Below are 23196 nucleotides of genomic sequence, written 5' to 3'. Positions count from 1 at the left end.
ATAACCAAACAAGTGTATTAAATTGAAAATGTTATAAAAGATGAAGTTTCTTACATGTTGTAATCGTCTATAGCCATTAAGAGTATTGGATGATGCAAAGGATTATGTTGTAGCACTCCTTGATTCTTTTTTTAGTCTAAAAGTGTGAAAAACCAAGATAAAATGCAAGATTTTAGACTCTTGGTTGAGAGTTTTCCTTCATTCTTCATTAGATTAGGAGTTGTATCGAGTCTGAGTAAAAATGGATTTTTTATGGAATGTATCGGTACGTATCGGTAATGTATCAGTATGTATCGAGCCCTATCGGCCAATACATATTAAACCACCCACAGAACCCTTTACTGAACGTATCGATGGTATCGATACGTATCGGTCATGTGAAATCCGCTATAAATTTGAACTTTGAAACTTGTGTGATTTCAGGTTTTGGTTCAGTGTCGATGGTTGCCTCGATGCTGTGGGCTGCATCGGTGGAGGATGCAGATCAATTCTCTGACTTACCTATGGAGGATTCCGGGGAGTCATCACAGCAAGCCATTCTTGGCTCTGAGGATTCCGCAGGCTGCCTGCACCTGAGCTACATGTGTCAGACATGCTTGGATGCACACATGCAGAAACTCTTCATTTCATAGACTGAATTGTAAGTATTATTCCATTCTGATGTATATATATATATATATTGCTTAATCAATACACAGGGGCAAAATGGTATTTTCCACTTGTGGGACCCATGTCCCCAGTGTGGAATTCAATTCCTCATAGCCTACCCTAGCTGACCCTTCTTAATTATGTCATATGACATCAAATAGGTGACTTAAATATAAGTAATTATACATCAATTCTGTAAAATTAGATTAGAGAAACTGTTTTACAAAACTGATTTTACTTAAACTAGGCAAACGAGCCTTAGTTAAGGCTTAGTATATATACATTACTTAGTTCCTATTTCATTTCCTATCATCTAAAAGAGACCAAATCGATTTCAGCTTTGGAAGAAAAGAGAGAAAGAAGAGAAAAGAGAAGGAAAAGAGAAGAGAAGAAGCTAGGGTTTGAAACTTTGATCTAATTGGAAGCTTGGAGCTAGGAGTTCTTCCACAAATTGGAATTTGGATTGCCATTGTCTGCTCCATCTTCAATTTCAGGTAGGCCCTTGAACCTAATTCTGTATTTGACCTAAATCCTCTCTTTCTCCTTCAATTTCCATTAGGGTTATAACCTTATTAAACCCTAGCATAGGAATTGGTTAAACCCCCACCTTGAGACGTGTATTTGGGTTCAATTAACCCAAATCACTGAATCTAACTTAACTGTACACTCCTTTACCAAATTGGGTTTGTGCATGTAAAGATCCAGCCTTAAGGAGTAAAAACCCCAATTCTGGAAGTCCAGCCGGATGTTGTTGCAGGCATCCAGCCGGACGTCTGGCCCCTGTGGCAGCCGGATTCTGCTGTGTTTTGTTGATCTATTTCTTAGGGGTTTTGACCTAGATTTCTACCATAACTAATACACACTATTTAATGGTTATATAGGTCTGTTAAGCCAGCTTATTAAGTTATTATTGTGGGATTGGAAGCAAATTTAGTTTGGATATTCATCCAACTTTAGGTAAGGGAATATGAATTTAATTTGGAGTGTTTATGTTATTAATTTCTATTTTATTGTGACTGCCATACCATGCATCAATCTTATAACTCAAGTCATATAGTTTTATTAGCTTTTATTTCTTTGCATTAGATGTGCATAATGTAGGATGCATTCTCATATTGCATTGCACATATTACTTATTCTTGGAATTACTGTGGTTTATGATGATGTTGTTGGACAGCTTTAACGTACTACTCTTATTGAAACATATGACATCATATTAAAATGCATATGGTTAGGACTGGCATGAACCCAGTGCTACGGCCCTTACCAACAGAGGAGAGGTGTTGGATAACCCGTGGTAGGTCTGAAGGGATGATTCCGGAATGCCATTCACTGTCCCATATCCGAAGAGTATTACAGGAATGGGAACAAACAGTAGGGTTAGCATTTGGGGGTTCGTTAGCGTCAGATGTATAATGCCTGAGCTGCCGGGTCCCCACCATAGTAGATCGGTATCACTCGGGTGACCGACGTCTGGTTATGTGTTTCCGGGACCGAGGATATCACATTTACTACAGTAACACTTATACCCCATGAGCCCTAGTATGAATGTTAGGAGCATGCTTAACTTAGGTCATTCATCATGGACTATCTGCATATGCATGTGTGTTTCCCTTGCTGGGCTCAGTGGAGCTCACCCCTGTGGATACTTATATTTTTCAGATGATACTACTTCTACTGTTGCTGGTGTGTCTATGAGAGCTTCATCCGCTCAGGACCCTCCTACTGCTTATGGAGTTGATACTCCGCTCTAAGTGGAGCACAATGTCGCGTGCTCGTTTGATGATTGTGCATTCTCTTGAAGTGCCTGACAGACCAGGCTATCTCCCCACTCTTTTGTTTATAAAACACTTTTGTATACTTAGCTAATTATAGATCTTGTATCTTTTTGTTTTGGGTTACTGTGTGAATCTATCAATGTAATTCAAACTTCTGTTTTATATATAAATGCATTATCACTTAGCCTTCTCTATTATTGCCATTATCTCTAGTATTTAAATTGCTTCCGCTGCGTTTAAATTCTGTATTGTGATAATTGTTATAAATAGGGTACTACACTTGCGATCCTTGGGGATTGGATGGGTGTTAGAGACATCCAGTCACACTTGGCCGTTATGAACCAGGCCGGGGTGTAACAGGTCGTATCGTATCGATCGGCCAATACATTTCGAGAGACAGTCCAATTTTTTTAAAAAAGAGACGATCAGTCATATCGAGTGACCGATACCGATCGTATCGGACTCGACCGATACCGAATCGGACTCGACGATACCGATACGAAGAATCGGTCGATACTTTAAACCATGGATAACCTTGTTTATTTACTGTTTGGGTCGAGTTTATATGCTGTTACAAGTCTGAACCAGTACCTATATTTGAGTTGTGCCAGTGGACCTACTTGGGGTTAGTGTAGTGTTACCTTGCCTTTCATTATCATCATACATTGAATATGCATACTTTCCAGACTCAACATTCCTAGTATTTAATTTTAATCTTCAAGCAACTGCTTCCTAGTTAGTTTCTTCAGCCACAATAATGTTCCAAGCAAATAGAATTATTGACAATTTGACATCTTAGAATGTAATGTAGCTATAAGAAAATATAGTCAGATGACATACTAGTCCAAAAATTGCCCCCGATGCACCAACTGCGGGTGCTTTGCAGAACCAGTAACTCATCGCTGAACCTGATTGTCTGAAAACTCTAAGTCATTGGTAGGAGCATAAGCAATATCATTTTCTATCAATAGTAGGTATGGGCTATTACTTGCAATTGCAGAAGTGAAATAAACTGCAAGAAATCTTCTAGTGCCAGTGGTATCCTCCATGATAGGACCGACAGAGTTCAAAGAATAACAGTTGACCTGAAAATGAAGGCAGAGAAAAATACTATCATTTCAACATTGATATAGTGGAATCAGATAGGCAGGTTTAAAACCAAACCATGAGATGACCAATGTTTGCATGTAGAAAGGAAGAGGTCACCAACCGCCATAATTGTCCTCTATCAATGAAGCTATTAATCTGCACATAAGTTAATGCAGCTGAGATGAGAAAAGCTTGCAATGGAAATCCTTCACAACAAAACAGTTTGGTGAAGGGGAGGGTGTAGCAAAGAAAATTAGCTTGTTATGCCTCTAACCTTAGCTCCCCAAATTATCAGCTTCCCCTGGGTAGCAATTTGAGCAACATATACTCTGGTGACAGGACATCATCAAACAAAGAAGTATTTCAAGTTCCTACTTAGAAAATACAAAAAATAAGAAGAGAAAATAAAGGTGCAAGCACAAGAAGCCATGAAAAGTGTAATATCAAATCATAACAAAGGATAGGCCTCTTTTTTTTCTGGAATTGGTACAAACATAAGAAAAAATTTTAGAAACACTCGAAATCCTGACTGTTTTCAGCTCACTTTTTCAATTTCTAGGTATGGTTAAAACAACATTAGCTCTATCAGAGACAACATCTAGTTTGCCCAACTAATAAGACAATAATTTCAATATAATATTATACATTTGGCATTTCCAATCAAATTCTGTACAATCCATTAGTTATTTTCTTTTCTTTTATTCTTTTTAACCAGTATGAATCAAATGGAGAAAGAACATAGTTTTTATTTTGAGAATTTGTAAACCAAAAAAAACCCATAAATTTGAAACGGCAGGACCAGAATGACATATACTTCAAACAAGAATTCCATCATTGAAGATCAAGTAGATTCAAGAAACAATGCATAAATTAAATTAAATTTGAAACAGTATTTACTAACGAATCCAACTTTTAAAAATTTAGCAAAAAGGTCGAAAGGCTTTACAAGGGGAAAACTTTTCCTAGAGAGGCAGATTATTTAAAAAAAAAACATAATAGTAAGTACATCTCCCCTCCCCTATCAGATAACAAAGTTTCCAAAGCAGTCACTATATCAGGGTAGTTCACATCATTGAACTCCGCTCAAACAAAGGACCAATCCAAAAGGGCAAAAGAAAATCCAAACATATCCAGACTTTGGTTCATGTTAAGAATACTGTGTTACAGTTGCTGGTTATTAGTGTTTATGAGTTATGGTTGTTGGTTATTAGTTATTCTCTACCAGGAGGTACTTTGGACTTTACAAGTTACTGTTTTAGGTTTATGAGAGGGTGTATATAACCAAGGATATATTTGTAATCTTGACTATTGTTAGGTTGTTTTACATCTTATTTCTACCGGTAGGAGAATATCTTTCCTCCTCCTAATCAGTAGTCTCCGTCTCTGCCTCTTCTTCTTTTATCAACTTCCTCTTCTCTCTTCTTTCTTTTGCTGATTTATTTTGTCCTACTTTGTCACATGGTATCAGAGCAGGCCTAAATAACATTCTTGTCTGGTTAAATCTGTTTTGAGAGTCTCTTAAGGAGTCCATTCATAACTGCAGCAATATTGCTACTATGCTGTTCTTGATTGATCATGAGATCTAAACGTGAAGAATGAAGGTAATCTATATTTCTATTATAGATATCTCCTCTGCAAGTGTTCTTTTGATGATCAAAGGACCTTTGGTTACTGTTTGTGATGATCTGATCAAGAAATCTCTCTTTCTCCAAGTTGGTATCAAATTTTGAAGGAAGAGAATCAACCCCTTGGATGTGAGTCATCCTTGACAAGTTCTTCTCTGCCCCTATAAGGAGTGCTTGATTGAAATTTAAACCTGATCAGTTAGGTTGATTGTAAGTCCTGCTAGTTCCAATTTTTTAGGAATTGGAGTTTCTAATTAGTGGGCGAGCCTTGGCGCAATGGTTAAGTTGCGCTATTGCAACCTATTGGTTGCGGGTCCAAAACTTGGAAAAAGCCTCTCCTGCGAAGCAGAGGGTAAGGCTGTGTACATTTGCCCCTCCCAGACCCTGTAGTAGTGGAAGCCTTGTGCACTGAGACACTCTTTTGGAGTTTCTAATTCTGTTCCACTGCAGTATTTCCTTATCTGCCAATTGGATTTTTATCAAATTTTGACAGTCAACTCTTGTGCTTAAGATCTCCATTCGATGGGAGTTTGAAGCAGATCAGATTATTGGACTGTCAGATATGTATTGTTCCACAGTTCTGCTTCTTGTTGGTTTCAGCAATTGAGAGGTTTATATCTATGTTGAGATTCTCTCTGTTCCTGCGATATAAGGTGTTGTTTTGCAATATAAGGTGTTCTCTCAGAACCCTGTGACTGGTTTGTTTCTTCTTTATGAGTTTTCCTATTCCAACTAGGAAAATTCTGTAGGATGTCATCCATCCATTGGATTGACCTATAATTTTTTGATGTGTTTTTCTGCACTATTAATCAAGTGTTCAACCAGGGATTTGTTCAGATCTGAACTATAGATGTGACTCAACCAGATTTCTCGTGAATTCTGGACTTCTCTTGCCTGGGGTTTGCATATGATGTAGTTCAATGGTGGTTTGGTGTACATCAGATGACTGGGTTTGTCTATTTCACATACTTTCTAATTTCTAAATGTACCTTGTAATTTCGTGACTTGCCCATATCTCAGTAGCTAACCATTGCATTAAGCTGACATTAGGAGGGTTTGTTAATACCCATTGGGCCTCCCTTCGATAAGAATATTGGCCCCATCCAACCTTTGTGAAGGCTGTTCAGAGTATTGTTAGTTTTCTGATTATTTGGACCTTGTTAATACCCTGTGATAGGCCTCCTTTAGTTGCTGTTGACTTTTCTGATCGGCTGGGATTATTCGAAACCCTTGTTAGAGGTTCGTAGAGTTGTGAGGGTCATGGTACAAAATTTCGCGATATATCGGCGATATATTGTGATATTTCGGTAATTTCGACATAGCCGAGACAAAATGCAAGGGCGAAATGAAAAAAATCAATATTTCGGTCGATATTTCGACCATTTCGAGATATTTCGGTCACATACCGATATATCGGCGAAATGCTACAAACCGAGGCACGTGACCCATTAAAACTTGGGTATAAAACCCATATTTCACCAGCTAACGGTCGATATATCGACCGAGAGCTTGGCAGAACTGATTTTGGGGCTTTTTTCATGCTTCTCTACTCTTCCAACTTGGATTCTAAGGATGTTCCTACTTGTTCTTCATCTGCTTCGAAGGATCATCGCCAAAAACACGTCGGGAACACCTCCTAGCAAGATTGTGAAGGATTTTTCACTATTCAAGGTAATTCTTTTTTCTCTAAAACAAATTTTTTTGAAAATAGTATGTTCAATACATGTTGTATGGTGATGATATTAATATATGTTAGACACCGGAGGCTGATCTACAACCTCACGGTGTCGAATTTTTTTTTCCATATGTATTTTTTTTTTTTTTCTGGTTTTAAAAATTGATTTTCCTACAACTAAAATAGGAAAAATTAGGGGTAATATAACTTAGATGGGAATGAATTAAATATATGTTAGAAACCAATGGCCGATCTACAGCTTCACGGTGCCGAACTTATTTTTCTGCCTATAAATAATTATTTTAATTTTCAGAAATTAAGAAAAATATATAAAAAATTAAAAAAAAAAAAAAGAAATAAATAAGGAAAAATATGAGTTTTAGGTTTGAAAATTAATGAAAAAATATGAAAGTAATTTCTACATGTTTTGAAATGCATTAGATATATATTATGTTTAATAATTTTCGGTTTTGTTGTGTTAGGTCAATATTTATATAAAAAATTGTTTTTAATTATACGAAAAATATAAGGGTTAGGGGAAAAATATTAAATAGCTATACAAGTGTTTTAGTATTCTAAAAGTGTCAATTGAAGTGCTTCTACATTAAGTTTTTAATTATTTGTTTTACTTGCATTGCAGTAAACAAGTATTATTATGGCGGATCGTGAAAGACAACGTACGAAGGCCAAGCAAAAGGTGGGGGAAAGTAGTCAACAGAGGGGGCAGAGGGAGCAAAAAGAACAGAGAGAACAAGAGAGACCAGCCAGCCAACATAGGGGTGACATTGCATGGTTACATGGCACTCCAATTGATGGGGATAAGAGAAAATCCCAATGTAACTATTGTCACGTGCAGTTTTTGGGAGGTGGGTCCAGTAGACTTAAACAACATCTGACTGGAGGATCTAAAGATGTTGTAGGTGTCATATGGTCCCTACTCAAGTAGCTAGAGAAATTGGAGACAGTTTGAGGGGAAAGAAGAAGAGGAAGGCTGACAAGCAGAGAATAAGAGAACAACTTGATGATACAGTGAGGAGTTCAATGGGAGGAGGAGGACAATACCATGATGATAATGATGATGATGATGATGATGATAATGATGAGGACATTACAGTACCTGATGATATACAAACAGCAGAGGAGGCTAGGGATTTTCGACGGACTATTTCAAGGAGTAGAGTTAGTTTTCAAGATGATCAGCAGAGACAAAGAGTATGGGGTAGTGGAGGAGCTGGCACATCTGGAGGTTCTAGATCTTTCAATCTTTGTACAAGATCACAAAGTGTGAGGGCAGCCCCAACACCTCTATTAGTACCAATACCACCATCAGCATCAGATCCTAAACTGCATAGGAAGAAAGGAAGCAGTCAACCAAGAATCAAATGAGCATAGAAGGGGATGAAGGGGTTGGTTAAAAAATCAATAGCTAAGTGGATGCTATACCATACCATCCCAGCAAACACTGCACAAGGCCCCCATTATGATATTATGATAGATATAATTGCAGAGGCTGGCCCAGGATTCAAGGGCCCCACCCCATATGAGGTAATGAATGTTTATCTACCTCAACAAAAGTCTGAGATTGATGAGCACATTAGGGAGATGAGGAGTATGTGGGAGACATATGGGGTGACTATAATGGCAGATGGATGGACTGGGCCTACAAGAAAATCCATCATCAATTTTATGGTTTATTGTGATGGGATGACAGTTTTCCTCAAATCTGTGGATGCATCCAAAGAGATAAAGGATGTGAAATACATTTACAGATTGTTAAAGGAAGTAGTTGAAAAAGATGTGGGAATTGAGAACGTTGTCCAGATTGTAACAGACAACGGAAGCAACTTCAAGCTAGCCGGTGAGAAGATGATGAACAACAGTAAGTACCGGCTCTTCTGGACTCCTTGTGCAGCCCATTGCATTGATTTAATGCTAAAGGATATGGGAAAGTTAAAGTTGGTGAAGACTGTGGTTGAAAGTGCAAGACAAATCACCAACTTCGTATACAACCACTCCTATGCACTCAATCTACTGAGGGAAAAATGTGGGGGTGACTTGGTTAGGCCTGGCATCACAAGATTTGCCACCAACTACATTGCCCTAAAAAGCATTGAGACAAAGAAGGCCGGGCTGAGAAGTATGTTTGCTTCTGAGGAGTGGTTTGAATGGAAGGGTTCCAATACTGCAAGTGGGAGGGAAGCACAAGCAACCATGTCATCTGAGGACTTCTGGACAAAACTAAGCAAAGTGGTGAAAGTTTTGGAGCCAGTAGTTAAAGTTCTACATATTGCTGACTCCGCTCTCAAGGGCCCAACCATGCCAGTCCTATATGCTGCAATGGACTTAATGAAAGATAGTGTCTATAGTGTGGCTCCTCGCAGTAGCAAGCACTTCTTGGATATCATCAATACTCGCTGGGAGAATCAACTTATGCATCCACTGCATAAGGCTGGTGAGTAAATTTGTTTTATGTAACTAATTCATAGTATTACTATTTACTAATTACCTATGCATTTGACAATATCTCATTTCTACATGTCAAATTTCAGCATACTACTTGAACCCCAAGTATCAATATAATAATAGGCTTGGGTTGGAAACTCAACTTATTGATGTTGTGAAACAAGTAGTGAAGAAGTTGGAGCCAGATGGTGTACTACAAGCTATTTGCAACAATGAGGGGAGTCTTAGAATTCATTTGGAAACTCAACTTATTGATGCTGTGAAACAAGTAGTGAAGAAGTACTTACTAATTTTCCACATGGGTGTAGATCAAGATATTTAGGGATGCATTGGGAAGTTTTGGAACTATCTTGCAATAAGCGCAGAGCACGTGGTAATGCTGGTAATTCTTCTAAGTTTTAAATTACATATGTATTGAAATTTGAAAGTTGAAACAACATTTGACACATGTCTTTTTTTTGTTGTAAACTTGTAATGCAGCTGAATGGTGGGTGTTGTATGGGGAATCGACTGAGAATTTAAGAAGAATAGCAATCAAAGTCCTTGCCCAAACATGTTCCGCATCTGGCTGTGAGAGGAACTAGAGTACCTTTGCACTCATCCACTCCAAGAGGCGCAACAGATTGGGGTCTGAACGTCTATCTGACATGGTGTATGTGCACTACAACTTGAGGCTGAAACTGCAACACATACGCATGGGACATGAGGGACAGAGGGGCACTATTGACCTCGCCGACATCTTTCAAGTTGACTCAGACGATGAGGACCCTACTGTGGATTGGGTGAGGGATAGAGGTGAGCCAGTGTTGGATCAGGAGGGGTGGTAGGCCCGACCCCGTCATAGCTTCCGAGATTGGTACTGATGTGGATGATTATATGGCTGACGAGGGTCAGATACATGCACGGGAAGCCTCACCCATACCATTCCAGCCCACTGGTGGCAATGTTGCTGGTGATGATGATTGGTCTAGGTCCTCAGATGATGATGATGATGGTGGTGATGGTGATGGTGGTGATGGTGATGGTGATGGTGATGGTGATGGTGATGGTGGTGGTGGTGGTGGTGGTGGTGAAGGTTTTGATGGAATGCGAGAGCGTTATGTGGTAGGCGAGGATACGGCGCCTGTAGAGCCAATCCGATTCACTGGAGAGACACAATTTGATCATGCCACACAGGATACAGACCACGGAGCACGTGACCCCGCACCCCCACCTGCAAGACCCCCCTACAACCATACAGCAGGAAGCGTAGGGGTCGACAAACACAGTTACAAGTTGATTATATGGACATTGATGACTTATCTAGCTCTGTTGGCGGTTTGAGTATGGGTGATAGGGAGGGAAGACCGACTGGGCATTGGCATGCCCCATCTTTTGACGCACATACCACTCCGTCGGATTATAGTGCATCACAACCTCACGGTGGATATGGATCTGGATCATATGGGCAGTTTAGTGGGGTAGGGGACTATGACTACCAGTCCCAGTCCCAGGGACATACTGGATCATCTTTTGTAGATGACATCTTTGCATACCCTAGCTACCAACCTCACCAGCCATACATGCAGCCAGTACCAACGCCGCTTCCGCCGGCGCCGACATCATATCATACTGGATCATCTTCTTCACAGACTGGATTGATTGGTAACCCTAGCCCATATCCTAGGATAGGTTACCTACAGTATGTTGATGACTCCATTTACATGACACTTGTGGATGACTACACTTGTTTCTTCTCCGAAACTATACCGTGGTCCACATATGTCCTTCAAACAGAGAACAATGGACGTCGACTCCAGCGGGCCATAAGTGGGGTTAATCCAAGGAGGAACAGCAACTATTATTTGCACTTGTAACTTGTAAGTTGTAAGTTGTAAGTTGTGATTTCACTGATTTGTGAACTTATGAGTTGTGAGTTTATGACTTTGACACTTTGTGTATTGCCTTTAAGCATTTGAGCTATTGAGTATTGAGTTATTGATTATTATGGAGTTTATGAGAATATGATTTATGAATTATGTCTTATGAGTTTTAGTTAGTTTGTTTAAATTTCTTTTATGTCTTTAACTGCCTAATCAATGTGTATTTAACTATTTATACATTAGGGTCGGCGACCGTATACTATCAATCAAGGGTGCAAGCCCAAAACACCACTTTGAATTCATTTTTTTACAATTTTATGGTTTAAATGTGTTTATTTAGCTTAAATAAGGGTGTCCATGAAGTATCAGTCCTAGATATGGCCAAATACCCACCGAGATGGACCCCCGAAATATTGCAGAAAAAATGCAATATTTCGGCCAAATTTCGCGAAATTTCGGATATTTCGGGTATCTCGGTAGGCCCGAGAAACCGATATATCGCGAGATATAGTACCATGGTGAGGGTTGCCTTACCCTATTGTTCACCTATTGTTGGTGGTTGTTACATGTACTGTTGTTGAGACTGTTATCAGTGTCTGATTTGGTTGTAATTAAGATCCTGTTCTGGGGTTAAGTCACTTGTGACTTGGCTCTACATTAGCATATCCTGCTATACATATTTTTCCATCCATTGAGTTGTTTTTGGAGCTTTCTTATGGTTTGAAAATCAATCCTTGCATGGAAAGGTGCTGGTCGAGTTATTATACTATGGATTATTAAGGCATGACAGATGTTTCTATCCCTATGCATGAATTTCTCACATGCGCATGAAGTTTGTTGGCGGTTCTTGATGATCTGTGCTCATTCTATTTCTAAGTAAGAAGATTTTTCTTCCTACGAAATCTACTCTATTGGCTTTATGGGTATAAGTTGAAAATAAGATAATGAGAGAATGATTTGGCTTGTCTTGAATGACAGAGGCCTTTCTTATTTATAGAGAGGATTTAAGATTACAACAAATTACAATTAAGGAAAGCTAGGTAAGGCTGAGTCATAGTCCTTATCCTAGCATTCTAGTCATAACCCTTATGGCCTTATACGTAACACTCCCCCTCAAGTTGGTGCATAGATGTCTCTCATGCCCAACTTGTTATAATAGGATGAAATACCTTAAAATTTAAAACCCTTCGTAAAAACATCAGCTAACTGGTTTTCGAAAGTAACAAATGAAATGCAAATCAAGCCTTGTTCAAGCTTCTCTTTGATGAAGTGTCTATCGAACTCGATATGCTTGGTCAGTTGGTCCTGTCATCCTGGACTGGATTATGAACCATACTAATTGTTGCCTTGTTATCATAGTAGGGTCTCATCAGTTCCTCAGATGTCACCCCCAGATCACCAAGTAACACCTTAAGCCATATAAGCTCACATACAACTTGAGCCATTGCTCAGTACTCTGCTTTTGCAACGGATCTGGAGACCACTGGTTGCTTCTTGTTTCTCCAGGTAACCAGATTTCCTCCAAGGAAGGTACAATATCCAGAAGTAGATTGTCGATCATCTATAAAGCCAGCCCAGTCGGCATTAGTAAAGGCTTTCAAATTCAGATTACCATGATTGGAGAATAAAACTCCCTTTCCAAGAGCTGATTTTAAGTAACTCAGAATTTGATTTACTGCCTCAAGGTATGTAGTCCGTGGAGGATGTAGAAACCTGCTAACCAACCACCTCCACAGCATATGCTATATCAGGCCAAGTATGAGAGATAAATCAAACCAACAAGCCTCTGATATCTCTCCCTATCCACTGGATCATACTACCTTCACTGTTAAGTTGGTGGTTGACCTCGATAGGGGAATCAACAAGTTTACACCCAAGCATACCAATCTCACTGAGAAGGTCTAGGACATACTTCCTCTGGGAGATAAAGATACCTCTGTCAGATCTTGCTACCTCCATTCACAAGAAGTATCTGAGAGGTCCCAAATCCTTCATCTCGAACTCCTTGACTAACTGAGCTTTCAATTTGGAGGATTCAATGTCATCATTGCCTGTTACTACTATATCATCAAATATATACGATAAAAGTAGTAACCTTACTATCGTCTTGCTTAACAAACAAAGTGTGATCACATGACTTTGATTGTATCCAAACTTCTGCATCACCTTCAGGAACCGCCAAACCAAGCCCTTGGTGACTGCTTAAGGCCATAGAGTGACTTCCTTAACTTGCACACCTTATCAGTTGTAGATGGAGATGCGAAACCTGAAGGGATATCCATGTAAACCTCTTCCTCAAGATCTCCATGGAGGAAAGCATTTTTGACATGCAGTTGTTGAAGCCTCCACCCAAGATTAGCAGCACATGATAGGAGAGCTCGAACTGAGTTCATCTTGGCTACAGGAGCAAATGTATCTTGATGGTCGATACCATAGGTCTGGGTAAAGCCCTTTGCAACCACCTTGGCTTTGTATCTTTCAACACTGCCATCTGCCTTTTGTTTTACGGTGAACACCCATTTACATCCTACTGGTCATTTTCTTGTCAGAAGAGAAATAAGGTTCAACGTGACATTTTTCCCAAGAGCTTGCATTTCCTCCACCATAGCTTCCTTCCACGTAGGATCAGATATAGCGTCTTTCCAACCCTGCAGAATAGACATATAGGATAGAGAAGAAACAAAGGTTTGATACGATGGAGACAGGGATTCATAGAAAACGAAGTTAGAAATAGGATGTTTAGTGCATGCTCTAACTCCTTTCCTAATAGCGATAGGAACATTAGTGTCATCAGTATCAATGGGAGGATCCTTATTATCTAACTGAGATGAAGGAGGTTGATCAAGAAGTTCTGATTGACATGGTAGGTCTGTAGTGGGCTGCCTTGTCTAAGTCTTCTTCCGTAAGTATGTGAACAAGTTTGGTTCGGACAATTCTGGTATTGGAGTGTCAACATTCTCCCCCTAACTGCAATCTCTTTTTGGCTACTCCCCCTCAATACGACCATTGCCAATGACAAAAGGACTAGGAAGAATCTCTGTAGAAGGAATCTCTACCATAATACTCTCCCCCTCAAGAGATGACTGGAAGTAGAACTCAGATTCATGGAAGGTGACATCCATTGTGACATAGAGGCGGGGGTAAGGAGGATGATAACACTTGTAATCTTTCTAAGGGGCAGAATATCCAAGGAAGATATAATGGAAAGCCCTTGGATCTAGCTTGGACCTGGAGGAGGTGGAGTTGTGAGCAATACAAATACAACCAAACACCCTTGGAGGAAGATGGGAGGCAAGAGATGGATCCGAAGAAGGCTAACAGGTGTTTGAAAATCAAGGACACTCCATGCTGATGAGATAGGCCGCAGTTAGCACAGCACCCCTCCAATAAAATTTAGGAACATTCATAGTGAATAAAAGAGAGAGGGTAACCAACAGAAGATGACGATTTTTCCGTTCAGGAATACTATTCTGTTCTGGGATGCGAAAACAGGATGTTTGGTTTTAATACCGTTCCCATCTAGATATTGACAAAAGTTGTTGTCAATATACTCGATACCATTATCATTGCGAAGAATCCGAACCTAGGCATTGAACTGTGTCTGAATCACAGCATGAAATGAGCAGAAACAACTAAAGGCCTCGAATTCAGTACGGAGGAGATAAACCCAGGTTAGGCGAGTGCAATAATCAATAGTGAAATAAACCATTTGAAACAACCCCAAGCGAAAATGCAAGAGGGTCCACACATCTGAGTGAATAAAAAAAAAGGAACATCAATTCTATTTACAGTTGGGGAATAAAAAGAACGAGTATGTTTAGACAACTCACAAGTGTCACAAACAAATTTGTTTGGGTTACATTGCTTAATCAAAGAAGGAAACAATAAACACAAAGCACAAAAGGAGGGATGGCCAAGAATTGTCGACAACCACAGAAAAATGTGAATGAGAGGATACAGAAACTTCTTTCCCACCAGGGCCTCCTTCAGGACGATCATGAAGCTTCCAATATGTCTCACAGGTGTGGCGGGGCCTGCCACAATAGTTAGACTTTACTGGTTCCTTTGCAGGAGCGCCAGGCTTAGCACCAGAAGATTCCATCCTAGCAGGAGTACTGACCAGAGCAGAGTGATTAGGAACAATGGACGGATCATGACAGCGTGGTGACAATCTTCATGTTGAACCAAGTTATAAGCTTGAAGCAAGGCAGGAAACGTATCTTTGCAGAGAATCTTAACATGGATCTGATCATACTCCAAATTCAAGCCAGTACGAAAATCATAGACTTGTTCTATCTAACGCTCTTGCTTAATGCTGTACTAGCATTAGTAGTATAAGCATGGGAACAAGATGATAAAAATCCAACTGTTGCCAGAGTAGTAAGTTATAAGTGAAAAATCCTTCGAGTAGTCTCTCGAACTTGTCGACGAAGTTCATAGATTTGTGCATAATTATTAGTCTGTGCATATGTCTGCTTAACCGGATCCCATAACTCCTTTGTGGAATTCAGAAGAACAAAACTATGGTTGATTGCAGACTCCATAGGATTCCGGAAAAAGGACATAACAAGCCTTCAGTTGGCATGGTGGTGTCACCCATTAGATACCCCAAAAATGGTTACCACGAATAGTAAGCATACATGCCTTTGATCATACAAGGTAATTGGTCCCATTCAACTTTGTCAGACTCAGCCAGAGGGATGGGTTATGGCCATGAGTCCCAACACTACTCACCTCACTACCCCCAACTGCTCCTAGGGAGGTGCCACTAATGCTACTCTCCGCCATAGAGTAGTTGAGTCAGCACAAGCAAGATATAGGATGCTTAAAAAAAATGAGAAAATAAATAGGGTCCAGGTATGTTTACCGTATCATAAAAGCACACAACAGAGCCAAGGCAAAAGGCCAGCCGGAAATGGCAGGGAGCCACGGCTAAGGGCGCATAGACCAGGCTAGTGGGGCTAGTCAAGTCACAGGCGGAGGTGCAGGTCCTAGACAAGGGGCACAGAGGCCATACAGGTCGTTGGGGCCTAGGAGGAGTTCGAAGGAGGCTAGGCAGGGCCTTGGTGGAGTTACTGGGGCCAGACGGAGGTGGAGGAGGCCAGGCAGGGCCTCGGTAGAGGGTGCACAAGGCCTAGTTAAAGATTGTAGGACTCCAAGCAAGGATAGCGGTGATCGACGCGGCCAGCGAAGGGCCGCGGAGGGCCGACGGTGATCAGCAAGGCTAACAAGAGGGGCTGGTTATGTTCGGCAAAGCCAGCAAGGGGCCGGTGATGATCAACAAGGCCAGCAGAGGGTTGGCAATGATCGGTGAGGCCGGCAGGAGGGGCTAGCGATGATCAGCGAGGCTAGCAAGGGATGGTGGTGATCAGCGAGGGGTGGCCGGTGGTGACGCTAGAACCAGGCAGGGGAAGAAGATGATGATTGATGGGTAGTGAAGGACTATAGGACCAGGTGGTCAGTAGAGTTAGGCAGTGGTCAGGCATGGCGCGAGATGCGTAAGAGCATGTTCAATCTACCATGTAATGTAGTCCTAGGTTGGTAGGGGACCAACTATGAGCCAGTACAATAGGATCTGATATGAACTGGTAGTCCGATTGGGGCAGAAAATGGTTTTAGGTCAAAATTATGGTTCGGGTTTGACTTGTTGGTTATGCTAGGCAAGGGTAGGGGAGTCTATCAGTGAAGGTCCTGAGATGTTTTGATGACGGAAGTGGGCAAACTTGAATTAACAGCAAATTAGGATTAGGTTTCAGGCTTTTAAATAATGAAAATTAAAGGAATCTAGGGTTTAGGATGAAGGGATTGGAACCAGGTTTGGATCGAGTGTTCCCTAGAGGGAATGGAGCACTCGGCCAGCTTGGGGTGATATTTTGATGGCTAGGATGGGCTGGGCAGAAATTAGGGTTTATGGGGTTTTAAACTTTTAATGGAAGTGGAGTTTTCTAGGGTTTGGGGCTGTAGCGGATTAGAAATAGAATTGAGGGATGGAAAATATTTCAGACTTACTTGTAATGGCAGAATGTGATCAGCAGATGCTTGTAGATGGAGGAACTTGAATAAAATCGAATCTTGGACTGAAACTTGAAACTAGAACTTGAAAGGAACCACTTAGGCTTTACAACGCAGAGTGTCAATTGGATCAAACACCAATCCCACCAACGAACCACCCGGGCTTCACACTGTAAGGTGTCGACTGGATCACACATCAATCCCACCAGCTTTGGTCACACACAAAGCACATCTTCAATAGAAGGTTGCAGTAGCTTGCAAGAGCAGATTTCATAAAATAGTGAGGTAAAGAGAAGCCCCACGGTTGTTCTTTATTCATATTGGCCAAAGGCCTAAATTCCTATGCAGCCTAGGAATAGGAAATCCCAGGCCGTCTCAATACAAAATACTCCCTCTCTAAAATTCGTGTAGAGGTGTGAACCCTAAAATATAACTTAAGTTAAAAAGATTATATTCTAAAATCACTTAAATTAGACCAGTGGTTCAACCGGTTCAATTTAAAGCACTAAAACATGAAAATAAACTAAGTATAGGGCTAATACCGTATGCAACTTATATACCCCTACTTTAGGTCTATAAAAGTGACCTATTACATTGAAAACCCATGGTACCAAAGGCCCAATATGTCTATAACCTAACCCTAGACTTATTCCTAAGGAAAGAAGCCCAGTTTGGTGATAAATCTGCATCACCATGCTTGGCCAGAGAAGGGAGGTCGACCCGATTGATGGAGCATTCGATCCCACTGGCGGTGGATTAAAAAAACACCCAATATATTGAGCTCTGATACCAAGTTGAAAATAAGATAATGAGAGAATGATTTGGCTTATATAGAATGATAGAGGCCTTTCTTATTTAAAGAGAGGATTTAGGATTACAACGTATTACAATTAAGGAAAGCTAGGCAAGGCTGAGTCATAGTCCTTATCTTAGCATACTAGTCAGAACCCTTATTCTTAACAGTATGTTGTGGTTGATTCTATTGGCGTTTATTTATTTTCTTAGCTTTATCTAGCTCTTATCACTAAGAGACCTTACTGCTGCTACTGCTTCTGGTTACATTCAGTTACGACAACAATTTATGTCGGTGATATTGGGACTCAACAGGTTCTCTTTGTTTACTTCTCTACGTATTTGTCCACATGAGGGAGAGTATTGTTATGATGGGAGTAATAAAGATTATTTCCCATCTGCCTGTATTGTTATGATGGGAGTTATGAAGATTATTTGCCTTGCCTTTCATGATTGTCTGCCTATCTTCTTATTGAAGACGATATGCTTGTCTTCCTATCAAAGATTCTGTCTTCTCATTGAAGATTTGTTATTGTGGATTTCTTCTTATTGAAGATTTTTATCTACCTGGAGTTCTTGTTAAAGTTTTCTCCCTCCTGTTTGTCTGAAGTTCTTCTAGTTGAAGATTTCAGATTTCTAGCCCACAGAGATGATTTGTTCGGTCTTCCACAGCAGCTATTTTCTGGGCTGTTGCTACTGTTGTAGACGTTTTCTAGCCTGCAACGATGACTTTTTTTTTCTATTTTCTGGCCTGTTGCTATTGATGTTCTCTTTTTTCATCTTTGCCAGTTGCAATCTTCATGCCTGCAGCTGATATTTTCTGCCGCTTATATTGTTCGATACCATCTGGATTTCTTTTCGAAGATTTCTTTCTGTTGCAGCAAATGCGGTTCTCGAAGATTTCTCTCTGTTGCTGCTCATGCTGCTTTTTGAAGATTTCTATATGTTGCTGCTAATGCAGTTCTTTTGTTTTCACAAGTCTGGAAGTGGTTGCTGGCCACTGGCCTCTACTTCTGATATATTTATTCAGTTTGGTCCTCCTGGTTATTTATGTTCTGATTGTTTCAAGCTGGAGGTATATATATATGCTCCAGCTTGAGCAGGAGTGTTAAGAATATTGTGTTGAAAGTTGCTGGTTATTAGTGTTTATGAGTAATGGTTGTTGTTTATCAGTTACTGTCTACCATAGGGGTGTTTTAGTCTTTATCTGTTACTGTTTTAGGTTTATGTGAGGGTATACATAAAAGAGGGCGGGCCTTGGTGCAACGGTAAAAGGTTGCTCCATTGTGACCAAGTGGTCACGGGTTCGAGGCTGGAAACAGCCTCTTTGTGAAAGCAGGGGTAAGGCTGCGTACAGTATGACCCTCCCAGACCCTGCTGTGGCGGGAGCCTCGTGCACTGGGTAAGCCCCTTTTTGAAGGTATACTTGTAATCTTGTTAGGTTGTTATAAATCTTATTGCTGCCGGTGGGGGAGTATCTTTTCTCCTAATTGGTACTTGGTAGTGCCCCTCTCTACCTCTTCTTCTTCTTCTTCAACCCTATGCCCATCCTAGAGTCGTAGACTATTAGTACCACATCAAGTTTCGGGGAGGATCAAAACATTTAGAATGTCCCTGCTGCTGCTGCCGAATCAAATCACTCCTATGCCCAATTTTTTGAATTTTGAACAAATCTTCCAACAATGTAGCAAATCGTCGCTTCCACTGTGTATCTCTACTGCCCAAGTACTTGTTCCAACCTTGTACAGCAATGATTAGGCCAAGAAAGCACCAAAACTGGGTTTTCCAAGGTTCACTGGCAAAACTAGGCGAAATGAACAAATTCGTTCAAAATGTGGTATTTAAACTATGGTCAAAGTAATGTTTCGGCCAAAATTTTGGCAAAACGAAAATTTTGACCGAAATTCGACTAAAACCTCGAAATTTCGATTGAAATATGTGCAGTCCTTGATATCGCATAGGGTTTGGTTTCGAGCCCTTGCTCAGCCGAAATATTTTGCACAGTTTTGCGAAATTTCAGAGAAACTGTGTTCCATGATTGCAGGGGTGTTTCTGGAATTATTTGTATACCACAGATGTATTTCTGTTATTATGTCCATATTCAGGGATCTGGTTGTTGTGGTGATTTATTCTTTTCTTCAATAGTGAGAGGGGTTGACTGGAAAGGGGGCTATTCTTCTTCCAAACTGTTTCTTCTCTTCCCCTGTTTTCTTCTTCCTTTTTCTCAACTTGTTTTTGTGAATATTGCTACTGGTTTTGTAATAACTGACTAGTGACTACATTTGTGAAAACTTAAATCTGTTATCATCCTATGAGGTCCAATAACAAGAAGGATTGAAAAACGAGGAACTGAGAGTAATATCTCAAGGACGATGATAATACAGAAGGATATGGGTGGCTATTCAGCTATATTGGCTACAGGTTGTCCTTCTCAATTCATTGGAGAGCTATTCCAGCAACATGGGAAAAGATAAAATCAAATCCAAGTTCACTAAGAAAAATGCTATAAATTGTTAATCATGATTCCCACTTAAAAACCATAAGGGGGATCAAGTGTGACCAGTAATCAGCATTTCAAATCGCTATAAGAAAGCAAAACCAGCATTCCATCAAGAGAAGGATTAGAAAAAGCAAGATGGTGCAATACAAGCATGCCTTAATTGTATTTACATCTATTTTTCATGAAGTATGAACTCACAAGACATTAATTGCAAGGAGGATATTCGTCCATTTTCTTCCATTTAAGGAATTTTTGCTAGATGACTCCAAATGTGATTTTCCCTTGCCTCCAAAATCTGTATTAGAGTTTTTTCCACCAAAGAAACATAAGCAAGACGCACATGTTTCTGAGAAAGCATCCTTTGATGATCGAAGAAATTTTGTTCCTTTGAATAGAAATGCTCTTTCATGCCATACATCCTTGAATTGAAGCAAATTATCAAAATTAGAGAGCCCCTGCAATTGTAAGAGAATAAGTGATGAAGATATGGAAGAACGAAATATAAAATTAAATAAGTGAAAAAAATGATGAAGAATACTTTGCTGGATCACAAACTTATTTTATCGAAATTGCTATAGCATAGAAGTGCTCATTGATTTTTCCATAACATTCAAGTCTCCCACGGTTACAGAAGTAGTCTGTTTTGATAGGAACACCAGTTGCATACTTTTACTTTTATTTTTATTTCTTAAGGGTGAACAACCTCACTTGCATCTAGAGTAATAAACACAAGGACGATAATCTCAGTAGTTCCGTTGTAATTCTCATAATGATCAAACAAATAGATTAATCTCAGTGATAATAGTGAGTGACAGGGTGAAAGCCCATAAAATAACACGACAATACTTTAAAATAAGGTAATATTATCATTGATCAAAAAAGTTAATGATATCCCAGGCTCTCGGCACATTACTGCACTCCTATCCTTGAGCTTCTTCGGAAAAAGCTCCAGCTTTGGAAAGGAAAGCTTCTCTCCTATGCCGGTCGCCTCGAACTGATCAGATCAGTCATGCAAGCATCTTACATCTATTGGTCCGGTATTTTTGTTCCCCACCAATCCATCATCAAAGCTATTGAAGCTCTCATGTGTGGCTATCTCTGCAAAGGTATCGAATCTTCTAGATTTCTCCACCCTATCAGTTGGTCCTCTGTTTGTCTGCCTAAGAAAGAAGGGGGGTCTTGGATTAAAAAGAATTAAAGAGGTCCACAAGGCTGGAATTATTAAGCTCATTTGGAAGCTTGCAGCCAAGCACAACAGTATTTGGATGGATTGGATCTATTCAGGAATTCAGGGTTCCTTCAAAATGATTCTATCTGGCCTGTCAGCAGCTCTCCGGATGCTTCTTGGGTTTGGAAAAACATTCTCAAATGGAGAAGCTTAGCCCTTGGAGCTATTACTACCAAGATTGCAAATGGCTCCACCACAAGACTCTGGCTTGATCATTGGCATCCCTTGGGCATCCTTCTTCCTTTAGTGAGCTCCAGGAACATTTACAGGGCTGGTCTCCACAGACTTTCAACAGTTGCAGAGACCATCTCCTCCGGAACTTGGGCCCCCCCTCCTTCCCCGCAGCTTGCTTTTATTTGGAACTCTCTCCCTCCTCTGATCGGAAGGAATTCAAATTCAAGAGATCTGATTTTATGGACTCCTTCAGCCTCAGGTATCTTCAGCTCCAAATCGGCTTGGAATCACTTAAGATCTAGAGGCCCCTCTATTGATTGGTACAAGGTTGCTTGGTTCAAAGGCCATATCCCAAGACATAGCTTTTGTGTTTGACGCATGCTTTCAAACGGTCTTCCAACTCAGGCTTTCCTCATTTGACGGCATCTTAGTGTCTCTCTTACTTGCTGCTTCTGTTGGAACGGTTCCGAATCGGTTGATCATCTGTCCTTTGAATGCCCTTTTTCGGCTTATATGGTCTGGAATCCTCATCAAATGCTGGCCTAGGAGAAGAAGGATTCTGCCCCTTCAAAGCGAGTGGAAGTGGATCATCCAAGCTTTTGGGGGCAATTCGATTTGTGATAGAATTGGTTTTTTGGCTTTTGGGGCTACAATCTCGCATATTTGGATGGAGCGCAACATTAGAAAATGGACTTCCAACTCTAGGTCTTTCAGGCAGATTTGGGATTCCATCTCCTTCAATGTCAGCTCCAAATCCTCCTCTCCTTCCCCTTCTTCCTCTTGTGTTAATTCCCCAAGGAACAAGCTCATTGTTGCTTCCTAGTGTCTCCCTTCTTCTCTTCTCTCCCCTTCACCCTAGGGGGTCGGTTAGCTCTATGTATTGTAGGATGTTCTCTTCTCCCCCTGTATTCTGGGGGCTCCTTGTATTCCTTCTCTTTGGTAAAATTTTTATTCATCCAAAAAAACAAAGTGCAAAGCCAAGCATAAAGAAGTATCATGGAAGATGAAATATAACCTATGTATGACAAATCCTATACACAAGGAATCATCATTGATGATCTTAAGCTAGTCATTACAAAGGTAATGGAAGAAATGGTTAAAAATTCCTTAGAATGAAGAACCAGAAGTAAATCAAGCTAAAAATCTCTACAACCACGTGGCCACAGTAAGACACTTCAAAGACCTGAAGATTCACTCATTTGAAGGAGATGACCATATAACAAAAGCAAGCAAATGCCATAAATTATTCCTTGTACCTCACACTTTCTTTGCCAGGCTCAACTTACATACCTTGCCGCTGGTTTTGTCACATGAGAAACCAGGTGGAATATCCATATATACCTCCTCTTC

General features: G+C 40.3%; 1 protein-coding gene and 1 long non-coding RNA gene across 2 annotated transcripts in view; both read right to left on the bottom strand.

Moving 5' to 3' along the window:
- LOC122661441 overlaps positions 1-3260 on the bottom strand; it is a 35646-nt gene extending 32386 nt beyond the window's left edge. Inside the window, exon 1 of the long non-coding RNA XR_006332889.1 lies at positions 3091-3260. This is a non-coding gene — a long non-coding RNA (uncharacterized LOC122661441). The remainder of the gene's footprint in view (positions 1-3090) is intronic.
- LOC122661440 (RHOMBOID-like protein 10, chloroplastic) overlaps positions 1-23196 on the bottom strand; it is a 69294-nt gene that overhangs the window by 38574 nt on the left and 7524 nt on the right. Inside the window, exons 2-6 of the mRNA XM_043856821.1 lie at positions 20643-20899; positions 3790-3844; positions 3591-3671; positions 3415-3511; positions 3267-3334 (exon numbers count right to left, since the gene is read on the bottom strand). Of these exons, the coding sequence (XP_043712756.1) occupies positions 3267-3334; positions 3415-3511; positions 3591-3671; positions 3790-3844; positions 20643-20899 (558 nt within the window). The remainder of the gene's footprint in view (positions 1-3266; positions 3335-3414; positions 3512-3590; positions 3672-3789; positions 3845-20642; positions 20900-23196) is intronic.

This window comes from Telopea speciosissima, chromosome 5 (assembly GCF_018873765.1).
Source record: "Telopea speciosissima isolate NSW1024214 ecotype Mountain lineage chromosome 5, Tspe_v1, whole genome shotgun sequence".
Taxonomy (NCBI): domain Eukaryota; kingdom Viridiplantae; phylum Streptophyta; class Magnoliopsida; order Proteales; family Proteaceae; genus Telopea; species Telopea speciosissima.
Note: the sequence above shows the minus strand (reverse complement) of the source record. Positions and strands in the feature narration are given on the sequence as shown.